The sequence below is a fragment of the Harpia harpyja genome, chromosome 11 (assembly GCF_026419915.1).
Source record: "Harpia harpyja isolate bHarHar1 chromosome 11, bHarHar1 primary haplotype, whole genome shotgun sequence".
NCBI lineage: Eukaryota > Metazoa > Chordata > Aves > Accipitriformes > Accipitridae > Harpia > Harpia harpyja.
In genome coordinates, this window is record NC_068950.1 from 30,015,445 (window position 1) to 30,031,698 (window position 16,254).

Sequence of the window (16,254 nt, forward strand, 5' to 3'; positions counted from 1 at the left end):
TAAACATATAAATCATGACTTATAAATTGGCCTTGGAAAGGTAATTTTTTTTTTTTTAAATGCAACTGATAACATGAATCCATTGCTGGTGAAGTTTTGCTCCATAAAGGAACTATAGCACTCATTTATGTAATGTGTATCTTGAAGTTTACCTCCATATGATGTATGGCTACCAGCCAGTCAAAAATGAGCAGTTTTGGCAGATATCAACATGGCAGATGAGTTTATATGTAAAAGATATTTTAAAGTATCACTATCATGAGAACATTTCTCAGAAATAAACCACAGTGAAAACTGAAATGTGGGATTGTCTATGAAACAGATGCCAGAGTGTTTTTTAGCACTTTTAAAGTAGCACTTCAAAATACCATCTTTATTGTTTGCTACTTGTGGAATGTAATCATTCTGTAAGTTATGATAATTGTTCTTCACTTTTGTAGGTAGTTGATTATATACAGACCTGTAAAAATGGCAGATATATTGTATTGCCTAACCAGATGCTGAGCGGTGGATCAGTTGACTGCAGCTGGCTTAAATACGAGCACAGGTTTTGTTATAAGAAGGCTAGAACATTCAGTAGATGAAGTCTCCAATAATCAGAAACACTAAATCTGCACATAGTGTATTTGCAAATATGAACTGTTTGACTATGTTATTACTGATATAACATATTTTTTTCTTTTAATTATTTTGAATGGACCGTTCTAGTGTTGTATTTAAGGTTTTTTTAATGTCTTTTCTCCCTTTTTTTTAGAGTCAATTGTATATGCATCTGACTAACTACTCTGTCAATAAACATAATGAACACTTTGAACGGGATGAAACAGAAGACAAAGGAAGCAAACGCTCCATAAAATGGTTTACTGAGTTTCTAGAAACAAATAATCTTGATGTCTCCAAATTCTGGAGTGATATTTCAGTAAGATAAAACTAATATGCTTTTCTTTATTTTGTGTATTAGAAAATTAATTGCTTCTGCCATCTGCTTCACTGGAATCCAGAATGATTTTTGCAACTTTATTAATCCAAATTCTCAGCAATGCATGCCACAAAGGACATACTGTAAATGATGATTATGTTTTTTAAAAGACTAAATTCAGAGTCTGATTATAATTTAATGTTAAACTTTTTCTGAGGGACAAAAGCCCTTTCAAACAGTTATTCATATAAGTAATACAATACAAAGGAACCATCCCATTTAAATTCTTGGAGACTTTTCTAGAGTATAAAGTGAATTTTATGTGTGAATATTTACAAAATTGTAGTCAGCGTTGCATATATCTGTGGACTCAAACCTGTGCCATTGAAGTCAGTGGTTATGTTACAGGTGTCTTTAGGTGAGGAACAGACCTAAGATTGTTAGATCTTGGGCACCATCTGTACGTATGATTCTGAGAATATTTATTGAAAATTATATTGCAAAATGAAACGGGTGAAGATTGGCTATACTATACTTTGTTCCCAATATGCCTTTAATATTTATTACATATCTAAAAGTACATATGTACTATGGAAAGTATAACAATATACTCTAAAGCTATATAAAAAAAATTATATCTGTTACTCCATAGGAATAGTTTGTTTATTATAGACCACTTATCTGGTATTTTAGATCTTTTTTTTAGTAGATACTTTAATGAAATTTGAAATATTAGAAACACATAAGTTCAATATATACTGGTGTCTTCTCTCCTGATGAACTTTTCTGAAAAAAATCCCTACAGGAGTTAGTAGTGAAGACTCTTATAGTTGCAGAGCCACATGTTCTTCATGCTTATCGCATGTGCAGGCCAGGGCAAGCACCAGGAAGTGACAGTGTCTGCTTTGAAGTCCTGGGATTTGATATTCTGCTGGACAGAAAACTAAAACCATGGCTCCTAGAGGTAAACCTCTTTAAACAAATGTAAAGTAAATTTTTAAGAGTAAAGTTAACTAAGCCTCAGCTGAATCCATATCTATGTAAGAAAACTTCCAAAGAAAATCTGTGCATTGCAGGGGATACTGTTGTTGAGTACATAGATGGTGCTTTTTCTGCAGCATCCATATGGAAACACTGCCTTGCAGTGATATTGGGAGACTCAGGTAAAGGTAGTTGTTTTCCTGGAGAAATGTTGCATTTCGGATGTTTTTGGAAGTTTTAATGAGAAATGTGATGTTAATCCAGTTGTAATTCTAGCTAGAGGACCTTGTTTATAGCAATTGGGTGCTACTTAGATTTCTTTAACGAGTATGACTCTGTAATATATCTCTGGCAACTTTTGTGAATGTATGGTCTTAATTTTCTTTTTTTGGGGATATGTGTTCTTTTCTTCTCCTGTGGCTTTTAAAACCACCCACATAAACAGAGGAAACTTACTCAGTATACATGAAATGCTGTCAAACAATTGGCATATCCTCCAATATGTTAGTGGTACAGTTAAGCTGAAGTGGTACTCGCACACATTTTCAACCAGGAATACTTGAGGTTTGTCTATTCTGTCTCTTCGATTATGCTATTAATAACATATAGATGAAGTTCACTTGTCTTTTTTCAGATTGTCTTATATCATTATGTTAACTGGTTGGGAGGCTGTACAGCTGGAGGAAAAAAGCAAAATGTATTAAAAATCTGTCTATTGACAGTAAATCATAAATATGATTTGGCTACTGATGAGCAAAATGTACACAATTAATTTACTGAATTATAACCTTGTTCTCAGGCCGTTAATGCTGTCAGCAGTTGTTTTGTCATACTTATTTCTCTCAGGAGTTCAGTATAATTTTAATCAGAAAAATAAAATTCCTTCACTGTTGCCATGCACACATAAGCATATTTGGGGGCTTTGATGTCATGTGCTCCTTTTGGCTAGCACATGAACTTAGTCTGTACTACATTGACATCTTCTGTTTTTGTCGAGGAAAGCCTACTATCTCTTTCATTTAGCTCTACATTTCCAGATTATCGTCTGTAGGTTGCCTGTAGCTTGCATGTAAGTGTATGTAGTTGTTTAAGTACAGGCTGAAGTTGGTCTGTGTATGCATTTCATCCAGCCTTGCAGCAAATAGTAACAGATCTCTTCTATGAGAGATGGTGAGTCAACTTGTGTAGTGAATCCATTTTAAAGGACACCCCTCTATCTGCTTGGATGTTTACATGCAGTATGGAGATTTTAGGGGATTTGATTCGCCATTTATGATAATGGGTATCAGAGGAGAATCATACTATCCCCATCTCCTTGTTTATGAGGGAGGGATCTCATAAAGTAGTAAATGCTGCTCTGGTATTTTGGGTTGCTGGAGAATACTTCAGGACTTGGAGTTGTGTACCTGGTAATTATTTTTTTAAATATAGAAGTCTATTTCCTTTTCTGCTTTTGGTGATAGAGGTATCCTTCAACTTATTTTGCCAGACATTGAACTAAACTAACAGAAATTTCAAACTTTGAAACTTAGTAATTGAGTTTCTATACTCATCCACTAATTTTTACTGTGCTTGTTCATGTTTTTTGCAGCACTCTCAGAACAAACACACAGTATGTATAGGTATGCACACTGTACATATACTGTATGTATTGTAGTAAAGGTCAAATATGCAGTGTATATATATACATTATACATAATATATATACAGTGTGTATGTGTATATATGTATATCTTTTTTTTTTTTTTTTTTCCTAAAACAGTTTTGGCTTCTTCCCCAGCTTTCTACTCTTACCTCTTTCCACCATATCCCTCTTGCCAAAACCCCATTAGGGGAGTGAATCATTCTTTCTAACAGTGGTAACAAGTATCAATCACAAGGCCCTGGATGTTCCCAGTGTTATGGGAAAATTGCCAAAATAGGATTAGGATGGTAAGTCTAGTTTCATGTTTCCATACCTCATGTAGCTATTCTGTTATAAAGATAGCTTAATAAACTGTTATAAGAAATAAATTGTGCAACATTATATTGACTCTGCTTTCCTGAGATGACTTTTGTTTATGTTGCCTTGATGCGATGTAGCTCTCCTGCTCCTTGATGCTACTGAACTTCCGGAACCTTCTACCGAAGTGAGGGCTGTGGGAAATGCGTGATTGCCATCTTGTGGTACCAAATGCTTCTGGCAAGCATCTGTGCAGTCCCAGCAGCCTCAATCCTTTCCAAGTAGCAACAACTACCTATATTTCCCTTCGCTTCCCAGAAAATCCAGTTTTACTCTCTTTGACCAAAATTTCCAAGCTAGGTTATTTTACGTAAATAGGAAAATCATACAGCTGAAGTTCTTGGATGGACTCCAGACTTGTTCAACCTCGTTATAACCAGTTGGGATCACAAAGTGGTGATACTGGAGAAAAAGGTCACATTTTAATAACTACGTCAAGTGCAGGATACCCAACTTCCCTTGTGATTTATGTGGGTGAAAGAAACTCATCTGATGTACAGATCCACAAATTTATTATTTAGTGTAACTGAACTAGCAAAAACTATTCAAAACTTTATCAGTCCAGTTAAAATGACTGGACATCTTAGGACAAAGTATCCAATTATTGCTAATTCCTATTAATAAAGTAGTTAAAGCTCACATACACAAGCTTTTTGGTATCTACTCCTTTCTCTTGTGTTACACTTACCCAGCCTGTGCCCCTGGAGATCCCAAGGCCAACAAGAAGCAGGAGAGGTCTGCTTCTCCAAAAAGAGATGGGTAGTTGGTCATAGCAAGTTGTCAGTGTCTTGTGTTCTTCACCAGGAAGAACACACTGTTGATGGTGAAGATTTCTTCCTCTTTGCTCTTAGCTTCACTTAGGGTTATTTTTATTCATTTGCTGCCACTGTCCACTTACTGGCTGTTCATTCACTGGCCAGAGATTTTGCATTGTCTCCAAGTTTTACCATAAGTCATTTGTTTTACATTTCCTGGATTCTGCTCTGCGTTCTCTTCGTTATCCCTAGACTCAGTGTTACCTAATTCACAAGGTTGCATTCCTGTAGTGAACGCTACTTGGCCACTGTGATAGGTGTATATCTCAGAGTATCTGGATTTTCAAGGCCTTCGCTATCATCATTTGTTTGTACTTTTGGGACCCCTCATACAATCCTGTTCTTGTCAACAATCTTCAAGATGTGCATTCCTGGTAAAATTACTAATGTTATATTAACACAACCTAGTTGTGTGTATGTCCCAGTTCTTGGGTCATTAAACTCTAAACACCGTCTCTAAGCTGACAGATGCAAACACAATGCTTTGTTAACCAGTTATTATGAATACCTATTGTGACGGTATCACTGGTACGTTACCAAGATTACTACACTACTGTCTTACAGATTAGTCAGCAACCATATTTCTTGTCTGGAAACAAGGGATAGCCATGTGAAAAATAAGGGACAGTACTTTCTTTCAAGGGATATTTTAAGGGAAAAGCAATTTTCTTAACATAATGTTTTTGCCCAAGACTTCTCAAGATTGTTACCCATGATCACATTTGACAGAACGAGACACTGTTCCAGTCAGTATTTAGCCCATTATGTGAGTAGAATTATATGCAGATTCAAACAGCTGAATATATAGGATAATGGTATTTGCATTTCTTGTACTACTTAGACTAGAGCCATGTGGAAATACATTTCAAATGTATTTCATCGCATTTTCATAAAGCTGCTGCATAAATGTAATCTTTTTTTTTGTTTGAGATCAAGTTCTGCATCTCAATCAGCAATGTGACTTGTGGAAAATGACCAACCTTTAGCAAAATAAACCAGCTTTAGTCACACCTTGTCTCTCTCCAAGTGTTGAGCATGAGTCAACATGCACTTAAAGTGATGTTGGCTAACCAGACCCGCAGGTTGATGGCAATGATCTGTTTGGTACCTGTGAGGCCACATCTGGAATATTCTGTCCGGTTTTATCCCTCAGACTAAGGGAGAAACATTGACAGGCTGGAACGAGTTCAGCAGAGGTGCTAAGGTACTTGGAGGGCTGGAGCACATGCTATATGAAGAGAAGCTGGGGGAACTGGGTTTGCTTTGCATGGAAAGGGAGGGCTTTGTGGGCAATCACCAACTGTATGAAATTTAACAAGAGCAGGTGTTGGATTCTCCACCTGGCACGGGGTAATCCTGGTTATACATACAAATTGGGGGACGAGAAGCTGGAGAGCAGCCCCATGGAAAGTGATCTGGGGGTTTGGGTTGATGGCAAGTTGAAATAAGTCAACGGTGTGCCCTGGCAGCAAAAAGGGCCAACCGTGTCCTGGGGTGCACCAAGCACAGCATAGCTAGCTGGTCAAGGGAGGTGATTGTCCTACTCTACACTGTACTGGTGCGGCCCCACCTTGAGTACTGTGTGCAGTTTCGGGTGCCTCAGTATAAGAAGGACATCAGACTACTCGAGTGTGTCCAGAGGAGGGCGACCAAGATGGTGAAGGGCCTTGAGTGCAAAACTGACAAGGAGCGGCTGAGGTCACTTGGCTTGTTCGGCTTGGAGAAGAGAAGGCTGAGGGGTGAGCTCATTGCAGTCTGTTACTTCCTCCGGGCGGGCTGGGGGGCAGCGGAGGGGGAGGTGCTGATCTCTCTCTGGTGACCAGCAATAGGACATGAGGAAATGGAATGAAGCTGCATCAGGGGAAGTTCAGACTGGACATTAGGAAAAGGTTCTTCGCTGAGAGGGTGGTCGGTCACTGGAACAGGCTCCCCAGGGAAGTGGTCACAGCACCAAGCCTGTCAGAGTTCAAGGAGCATCTGGATGATGCTCTTCGTCATATGGTTTAGTTTTAGGTAGTCCTGCAAGGAGAAAGGAGTTGGACTTGATATTCTGTGATTCTGTGATCTAACTGCAGACCTGAAGTGGGCTTTGAGAGAAGACAGACAGGTGCTTGCTCCTCAGAGATGCACAGTGAAATGGCTGGGAAAATTCAGGAAGAGTGCATAGGGGCATGATGTGGAAAGGTTGTTTGAATGAAGAAAAAGAGAATAAGAGAAACAAATACCTAGGAAAACTTTCTGCATGATCTTTTGGGACTTCTGCTATTGTTTTGAAATAGTGAAATATGTTCCTTGCTGATGCTCTGATAAATGCACATAGATGACTATGCAAACCAAATGTGCTGCAAGTTACTTGTTAAGGGGAAAAAACTTAAACTTTTTTTTCATACAAAGAACTTAAGGTGACATTCTTATCTGAAAAGTAAGTGGACTAGCATTGTGGGCACCCAAATTTGTTATGCCTTCGTGGTTTCCACACAGGTATAACCCATGTAGGTTTTACAGTGAGGTTGGTCATTGTTCCTTTATAATTTAGAACCATAAAAAACCCCACAAAACAACAAACTGACAGCTGCGTATTGTGTCAGCTTTCCACAGAGCACGTGAATTATATCGAAACAGTTGATGGAGAACATTTTGTGTTATTTTGTCAGGTACAGACAGTCCCCTGCGATACTCAGATTGCTCTTAACAGTCACAAAAGTTAAGAGCATTTAAAAGCATTCTGTTTGAAGGAGGTGTTCACCACTTTATGTGATCAAGCAACAGCTCTTGGACTGCCATTTCAAGAATATGTGTATTATATAAATACCCACTGAGCAGACCATGATGTTTTCTCTGCTCTGAACAGAACAGAAACTCAAACTATTCCATTTTCTGGCATGTTTCAAAATACATAAAAATGTTGTAAATCAAATTTCAGCTTATTTAAAATACATAGAGAACCTGAGAATTCAAGTTGTTTCTTACTGAAACAGCAATCTCTCATGTCAGGGTGAGCAGCCTGCACTGTTACTCAGTTGAGAAGAAGGGCTCACTTCTCACTTCAGTGTCTCCCTTAAGTTATATGAAGTCCAAATAAGATAGTTTGAAAAGTAATATTACAATAGTTACATTATTGTGTGAAGTAGAACTGTTAACTACTTATTTCTGGATGTAATGTTAATAACTTTAACAAAGGAATTCTGAGCTTTTGTCCTAGTTTCAGCTGGGATAGAGTTAACTGTCTTCCTAGTTGCTGGTACAGTGCTATGTTTTGAGTTCAGTATGTGAAGAATGGTGATAACACTGATGTTTTCAGTTGTTGCTCAGTAGTGTTTAGACTAAAGTCAAGGATTTTTCAGCTTCTCATGCCCAGCCAGCGAGAAAGCTGGAGGGGCACAAGAAGTTGGCACAGGACACAGCCAGGGCACCTGACCCAAACTGGCCGACGGGGTATTCCATACCATGTGACGTCCCATCTAGTATAGGAACGGGGAAGTGGGGGCGGGGAATCGCCGCTCGGGGACTGGCTGGGTGTCGGTCGGCGGGTGGTGAGCAATTGCACTGCGCATCATTTGTACATTCCAATCCTTTCATTATTTCTGTTGTCATTTTATTAGTGTTATCATTATCATTATTAGTTTCTTCTTTTCTGTTCTATTAAACCGTTCTTATCTCAACCCACGGGTTTTGCTTCTTTTCCCAATTTTCTCCCCCATCCCACTGGGTGGGGGGGAGTGAGTGAGCAGCTGCATGGTGTTTAGTTGCTGGCTGGGGTTAAACCACGACAGCTTTGTAAATATAAATTTTAAGCTTGGGAAGTTCCCATTCTTCTACTCTCAAGAGTCTGTAGAAACATAATGAAACCTGAAAATGCATCTCTGTAAAAGCATCGTATTTTTCAAATATTAATTGATTTAACTAACATTTCCGTAAAACCTCTTTTGCAGCTTATTGTAAGTTTGAAAAGGAACAATTTCTTTTCTTTGTATGTTTGCAACAGAGAGCACCTGTTTTACTTGTATTCTTCAGTAAAAACTGTACCTGTTTTACAAAGCACTTCCACAACTGTCAGTGGGGCAGTGTTAACAAAGGAGCTGCGCATAGGCATTAACAATAAGTTCGGTGAGAACAGAGTGCTGTTAACACTGCCCTCCCATGGTCTTCAGCAAGGTCAGCATTTCAATTATGTGATGAGTTTATATATGCATATATGTAAAAGAAAAGCTGTAAAAACTCAATTGCCCCTTAACCTAAGCGACTAGCAGTATTTAGAACCTTTAAATTCACACCTGCTTTCTACGTATTAAATTTCTTATGTACCTCGTTGCTCGGATTTTATTTGTACTGGACCTGCATCTACTGCTACCTGAAACATATTGCACTAAGCCAAGTTTGCAATAGCTATCCAGAACGGGATCACTGTTTTTACTGCCCCTCTGGTTACTCTTCAGGATTGAGGTCACAGCAGGATTGGGATTTCAAACATTAGTCATGAATGGTATGTCAAAAAATTGAGTATGCAGGTGATACAGCAGTGCTCCAGTTTCAACTATGAATGCCATAGCTTTTCAGCCTCTTAAATGACTGCATTAAAGTGACAGAAACCTTAGTGTGGCATGATTGTATAATGTCTGATGATAGCATTTTGCTTCACATTAGCATTTCAAATGCCTTCTTATATCTTTCCTAACCCCACTTCGATTTTCTGCTTAATAAACACAGTCAGTATAGTTTTGTTCAGAAGTGCCAGATGTGGATTTTTGGCAAAACTCACCCTGCAGGAGAAAAACTGTTATTTAAATTATTTTACACTTTTCATAGTGTTAATTCTCACTGGTGCTCATAGAAGTAACACATTTATAACATTTTTATTAATGCAGAATTTATGCCCAAAATTATACTTCAAATTGTTGTAAATCTAGGAAGTATCTAAACCAAATATAAATACAACAATGAGCACTTTTGTATGCTCTCAAGTTGGATGCTTCAATGCTGTGTAAGCATATGTCTGTGCATTTCTAGGAATTCATTATTGGACCAATGTAGCATTTTACATGTTCCAAGTAAGTCCTCGCATGTAACTGCAGTCTCACTGGATTTAAGGATTCAGTGTATGTAAAAAATTAGAAATTAATTTTTTGGAAGTTTTAATAAATACATTTCTGTCTGTTCACCTGTTTTTAATGCATGCAAAAACATTATATTGAAGTAGAATATTGTTAGTTGCTACATATTCATGTGGAGTAAAAAATTCAATACATGGCACAGAATATAATTTTGTTCAATACCTAACATTTCTCTTGAATAAGGAGTTGGGGCTTGATTTTATGTCTCTGTTTTCAATCCAGTGAGCTTTTTGCTTATGTAGGTATTTGCTGGACTGAAGCATATTGGATCTTCATGCATATGTTTTTAAACATACATAAATCCTTCCTGGCTTAGACAATATGATATCTCAAAATCAGAAGGTTTCCAACTTATTTCAGTTATCAGCTGTGTCTAGTCAGTGCAGCTCTAGTTAAAGTGTTTTGTTTAAACTTCATGTTGAAAATGAGATGCAGTATATCTATTGTCTTGTCAACCACCGGTATTCTCTAATGAAATGTTGGAGAACTGGGTTTTAATCCTTGTGTTCGTTTCTTTGAATGTTTCCATGTTTGCTTAGCTGAAAGCGGAACATTCACATTTAAAAAAAAAAAAAAAGGATGTCAATAGATGTTTGTACTATCACAGTATAGAAAAAAAAATAATTAGCCTTTGTGATGTGATAGGAGACAAACAGGGCAGTCTAAGGAGGTTGGTCAATTAAATATTTGGATGAAACTCTTCCAAAAAAGAATATGTATACACTTTTTCACAATTTCTGCTGAATTTTTGCAATTTTTCTTTCAACATCAGATCTCCTTGCTCACTTTGCCAGCCTGTCTGCAAAACCAGTAAACAAGTAGATTCTCAAAGCCAAAAGTTACCCTTTGGCTATAAGTGTAAGTGATGGGGCAGCTGGGACTTGGCAACAGAACAGTTGGTGGCTCACCAGCCGAAATAGTTCAGTCCCACAACTGTAGAGGCGCTAAGATGCTCTAATATATCTAAAGCATTAAAGCACAATTTTAATGAACTGCTTTTGCCCCCTGCTTTGGACATACTAACTGTATCCTACTTCTTACTTGCATGGGGCACAAGGTATTAGTTTTCACTTCTAGAGCTCTTTAGTATCTGTCTCTTCTGTAACCAGCACTGCTCATTCATGGTCAAGGTGAGATTCCTGCCTCCTATTAGCACCCATTACTCATGTATACATTTTTATACCAGCCTGGAAGGTGTTCCTAGAAATGTTGACACAGCTACTTCATTATCCCTCCTCAAAGCTTTCCGAAACCTGAAGTTATTCTGCAGGAGCTCTAGAGCTTGGCAGTGGTTATATGGTGGTTGGTTGAGACTCCTGGCTGTTAAGTGTGATTTAGTCTCACTGATTCCCAGTTGCATTTCCCTTGTTCCTCTGTATTTACGGTAACATTTTTAATCTCTTATCTTGTACTTAGCTCATAAGGTTTTTGTTACTGAGACTGTTAATTATTTTATGTTTTCACACTATGTACTGATTTAATAACTTAGATCTCTAGGTGTTGCTGTAAAGTGTATCTGAATAGTTATTTAAATATACTTGAGAAGACCTTGAATTAGAGTCTCTTTCTGTCCTTAGGGTTGTTACTTTTTAGAGAAGTAATCAAAGTTGCTTTCAGACTGGGAACTAGGAAAGAGTTTAACTCTTCCTGTGCTGGACTACCGTAGCATGGCCCATAGTTTGTTCTAATGTGTTTAACAGCACTTTGCATGGTAAAATTTTCTGGTTGCAGCAACCAAGAATAGATTAGACTGGTTTCATAGTACCAGTACTTGACTGGTTTTCATTTTAAGTGTCTGGATAACTTGGTGGCTGAAAGCTACATGTCCTGACTCCCAGTATCTGTGATGCTCTCAATGCTCTATTTTTTTAAGAATACAAATGGAAATGAGCTTCTCAACATGTATTCTCTTAATCCCTGCTATATTTGAAAGAATAGTTTCTCCAAAGCCTGTTACAATAGATGTGTTCCCAGTGAACCTGAACATTCCTGAGTCTTCTGTATCTCGTTTTTTCAGATTAATCGTGCCCCAAGCTTTGGAACTGATCAAAAAATAGACTATGATGTAAAAAAAGGCGTTCTGCTAAATGCATTAAAGCTTCTCAACATACGGTAAATTTGTCCTCTTTTCTTCATTCTGGCTCTCTTTCTGTTGCTGTGATTTTTTTTTTTTTTTTTTATTTGAACTGGACTAGGAGAAAATGAAGACCTTTTTTTTCCACCTTCATATTTTCAAAATATAAATGTTTCTCTTGCTGTCAGTTTTGCTATTTGAAATTAACCCAAATTTTATTTTTCTTCTTGCTCATGTGCTTGCAAAAAAGGAGTGGTAATAGTAATTTTTTGTACTTTTTTTTTTTTAATGATTTTTCAAACAGGTCTCAAAGCGGGGATATGAGTGCAGTCATGGGCATGTGGCCACACAGAAAATCTGCTTTGGTGATAGTTTCGCATATAGTCAAAAGCCATACCCCTCTACAGGAAAACTTTGTAGATTTTTTCCAACATATCCCAATTACACTTCAGGAAAATAGATACAACTATGTTTGTACATTAAATTCTAGTACAGAGTCATTACAGTACACCTTAAAGTGTGAAAGTATTGTAGCCATAAGAGTTAATATTTAAAAAAAATTCTTAATGAGTGTTTCAATTCTAATTTTGTATCATAAACTGTACATGACTGACTGGAAAATACAGATGATATACTTGAGATGAAATTGCATCTTATTTCAGCTGCATTGGATTGACATATCTTGATATCATCTGTGTTTCAGGACAAGTGATAAAAGGAGAAATTTAGCTCAACAGAAGGCTGAGGCTCAAAAAAGACTGTATGGTCAAGGTTCAATGAAAAAACTGTTGCCAGGTTCCTCAGACTGGGAGAAGCAGCGCCACACACTGGAAAGGAGAAAAGAAGAACTGGTAGGAAGGGAAAAAATGTGCTGTTTCTTGGCCGTGGCTTATGCTGTCTTTGTTTTAATTGTCTTATTTTCTTGATTTGTAGAAGGAAAGACTTGCACAAGTACGTAAACAGATTTCTAAAGAGGAGCATGAAAATAGACACATGGGGAACTACCGGTAACTATTTTTGACTGTATTAGGAGGAAGTATTCAATGCATTCTTCAGGAAAAATGGAAACAAGTATTTGTGGTAGATAATAATTTTCTGCTAAAAATGTAGGCATTTATAAAAAATATATACATGTACACCAGGTAGTAAAGTGTTTTTTTTTTTAAATAGTTCTTTTTTTGATTCCAAATTTTTGCATGCGCTTAGAAATTTCTATGACATCAGTCACTCTAGTGTTTGTATAAGACATTTGCTTGAAAGACATGATTGTTCACATTCAGTGTACCAAAACTGTCATTATGGACCTGTTCTATAATCACATATGATGATTCTTATCTCTAGGGGGGCCAATATAGGGATGTGAGTATTCCCCTATAAAAAAAAAAATCAAATCTGAATATTCCCCTATAAAAAATCAAATCTGAATGTTATCTATGAGGCTTGCCAAAAGTTCAGAAACTTTACTGGTGCTTCTATCATTTTTGATAGAATGGTATTTGAAATACTATATTAATATTTCTGCACTTTGATTTTGGATCTTAGTAGGTTTAAACATAAGTATCTTCAGATTCCTTGGTAAAATACATTCAAAAGGGAGCTTTAACTTGTTGGTTATAATAGACATTGGCCAGAAACAAGAATTTTGTTTTACAATGTTTTTATTATTATTTCTTAGTATTTGCTTCAATAAGTGAAAGTAAAGCCTATGAATATTTGGTGAAAGGGAGCAGAGTACAACTAGGAAGAGATGATGGATGTATTTGCCCACTCTTTACAACATTCATCCAGGACGTGGGAGATCTGAGTTCACATCTTTTATTCTGAATTAGTCAGAATGCCTTTACTGCTGTTTTTCATTTCTGCTTTTTTGAGCAGATGTTCTATAATTCTCAGTAAAGTTCTCATTTAAACAGATAGATGTTTCTGTGAAATTTTCATTTTTGATGAATTAACATTTTGCTTACAAAGTCTTCCTTTCTAACATTCTCAGTTTTAATTACATCCTTTCTTGACATATGTGGAACTGAACTAGTACATCAAAAAAAATGCACAATGAAGCAGTTATTTTCGTGCTACTTAGACTATAAGAAAGAGAAACATCATGATGCTTTAATACATTTTGCTTTTTCGATAACTTTAAAGCCTAACTCTTTAATTGATCACATTTTAGGTTGCTTATTCAGTTCTTGACTGAAAATGAGCCAAATGTTCTCTTTATTTAGCTTTTTGGTTAATGTAAATCAATAAAAATACAAAAAATTTTCTTTTCCTCAAGAAAAAGTGAAGTGTCATTTCATGAGGAATGTGCACGTGTAAAAGGGCACAACAGCTTTGTGATTTCAAATTACCGTGCGTTTGCTCTAAGGCTGAAGAATCAGCAGAGCCTGAGAAGTAGAGGTATCTTGGCTAGAGATGCAGAGAAATTTTATCTGAGCATTATGCAGTATTTTCTCCTTGTGATGTTCTCCTGCAGAGCAGGACTAGCTTCTATCAGGCATTGCCATAGAATCATGGAAATTTTGGGTGCTAGTATTGCTGCATGGATTAATACAGCTTTCTGAATTAAAATCCAGAGAAACCTCAATCGACCTCATCAGGCTTTGATTTAATCTATGGATGTCAGTTCAGCAGTTGGCTTAGTCAAGTGTCTGTCTGCAAGCACAACTAGCCCACTGATTCCTTTAGGAGTCCTGGGGTGGTCAAAGTAGGAGCCATATTTTCAAGCTCTTGTGAATTCATGAGGAACTGAAAAGGATGTATATGACTTTGAAATGGCCTTTAGCTGCAGTGTATTTCTACATACTTTAAAGAAAGAATATTAACTTTAATATATTGTTCTATGGCACTTTTTCAGCAGTACAATCAATGCCATTAAAAAGTCTTGACTGCAACTAGATTAGAGCTCCTATAGGTGTTTTATGCAAACTGGAACCATCTTCAGTTTGCTCTAGAACTGCCCTGAGTCTAATGGGATCATAACAGTCGCTTTTTCATTGCAACAAAATCATCATGAAAGGTACCTTTTCAAGGAGAAAAAGACTGAAAAGGAAGAAGGAGAAAGAACCTTGTAAAAGGTTCACAAAAGATCAACAAAACCATGAAAGTCACATAATGTCAGTCAGTGGTACCTATGCTTTGCACAATGCAGGCAAAATTAATTTATGGATTACTCCTTACAATACATTAGAAATTAGTCTTCTACCTTCATAATTTCTGGCTGTGTTTCAGGCAGTCATGGCAAATGGATTGGAGTGGTTTTCTTCAAAGCCCATTGTTGCTTGACGAGCATGAATAAATCACCAAGTCCTGCTTCTCATATTGTCATAATCTCCTTACCTGTAATTTTAGAGAATAATGGCATAGCTGCTTTAATGGAAAATCAGAGCCACTGTGTACATCCGTGTACCAGAAAATTTTTTTTTCTTATAGTATGATTTTGGTTCTGTTCCTTATTTTGGAGGATTTAGCATTCAAGTGCAGTACATGTTCAATCTTTAATTTATATCATGCTCATTAACTCAAAGCAATTGTTCATATTTTCACTGTTTTGTGTCCTTTTATTGCTAATACAAATTATTTTGTGGCTCTGAATTTTACATGCAATATTTTGTTAACATTTCATGAATCATTCACACCTGCATGCATCATTCACACCCACTGGAATTTCAGAGCACTGCAAAACTGAGTTCTGGTATATCTCTGGAATGACCTGCATGGTATTTCTTTTGACTGGCTAATTGCTGGTTTAAACATGAATGAACATGTGTTCACTGAGTTAAAATTACATTTAGAGAGCAATGTTCAGAGTATATGTTTTATGATATGATATTATATAATTATTATAGATGGGATGTGTATGCATTATAGAAGAGACTATGAATTAGCTGCATTACTTTTGCTCCTACTGTGATAAGTAGCTCAGCTTCTATCTTAAACTTAATTTATTTTTTTTCCCTATTTTAGGCGAATTTACCCTCCTGATGATAAGACATTACTTGAAAAGTATGAGAGTTTGTTAGCCACTGCTTTCCAGACGTTTCTTGCTGGGAGAGCAGCTTCACTTCAGCGGGAAATGAATAACCCTTTAAAAAGAATGAAGGTACTGAAGCACAAGAAGTATTGGCTTTAAGAGTTATTTATCTTGGAATTCATGACCTTGTAGATTAGTTTCACGATAATCATGTATGATGGCTAATAAATAGCATTTGATAATATTTCCATCATTTTATTATTATTCTTTGTGCAGCTTGTGGCCAGATCCTTGAATCTGGATGAACTGCAGTGGACCCAGGGTGGAAACAGGCTAGATGGCTTTAAGCTACTTTACCATTTCCCTGATCCTCAGCCTTACC

General features: G+C 36.8%; 1 protein-coding gene across 7 annotated transcripts in view; it reads left to right on the forward strand.

Annotated features, from left to right (window-relative positions):
• TTLL7 (tubulin tyrosine ligase like 7) overlaps positions 1 to 16,254 on the forward strand; it is a 78,782-nt gene that overhangs the window by 32,535 nt on the left and 29,993 nt on the right. For all 7 annotated transcript variants that reach the window (XM_052801190.1, XM_052801188.1, XM_052801189.1 and 4 more), the window contains 6 exons: positions 755 to 919; positions 1,725 to 1,883; positions 11,846 to 11,940; positions 12,606 to 12,753; positions 12,836 to 12,909; positions 15,866 to 16,001. In XM_052801190.1, coding sequence (XP_052657150.1) covers positions 755 to 919; positions 1,725 to 1,883; positions 11,846 to 11,940; positions 12,606 to 12,753; positions 12,836 to 12,909; positions 15,866 to 16,001 — 777 coding nt within the window. The remainder of the gene's footprint in view (positions 1 to 754; positions 920 to 1,724; positions 1,884 to 11,845; positions 11,941 to 12,605; positions 12,754 to 12,835; positions 12,910 to 15,865; positions 16,002 to 16,254) is intronic.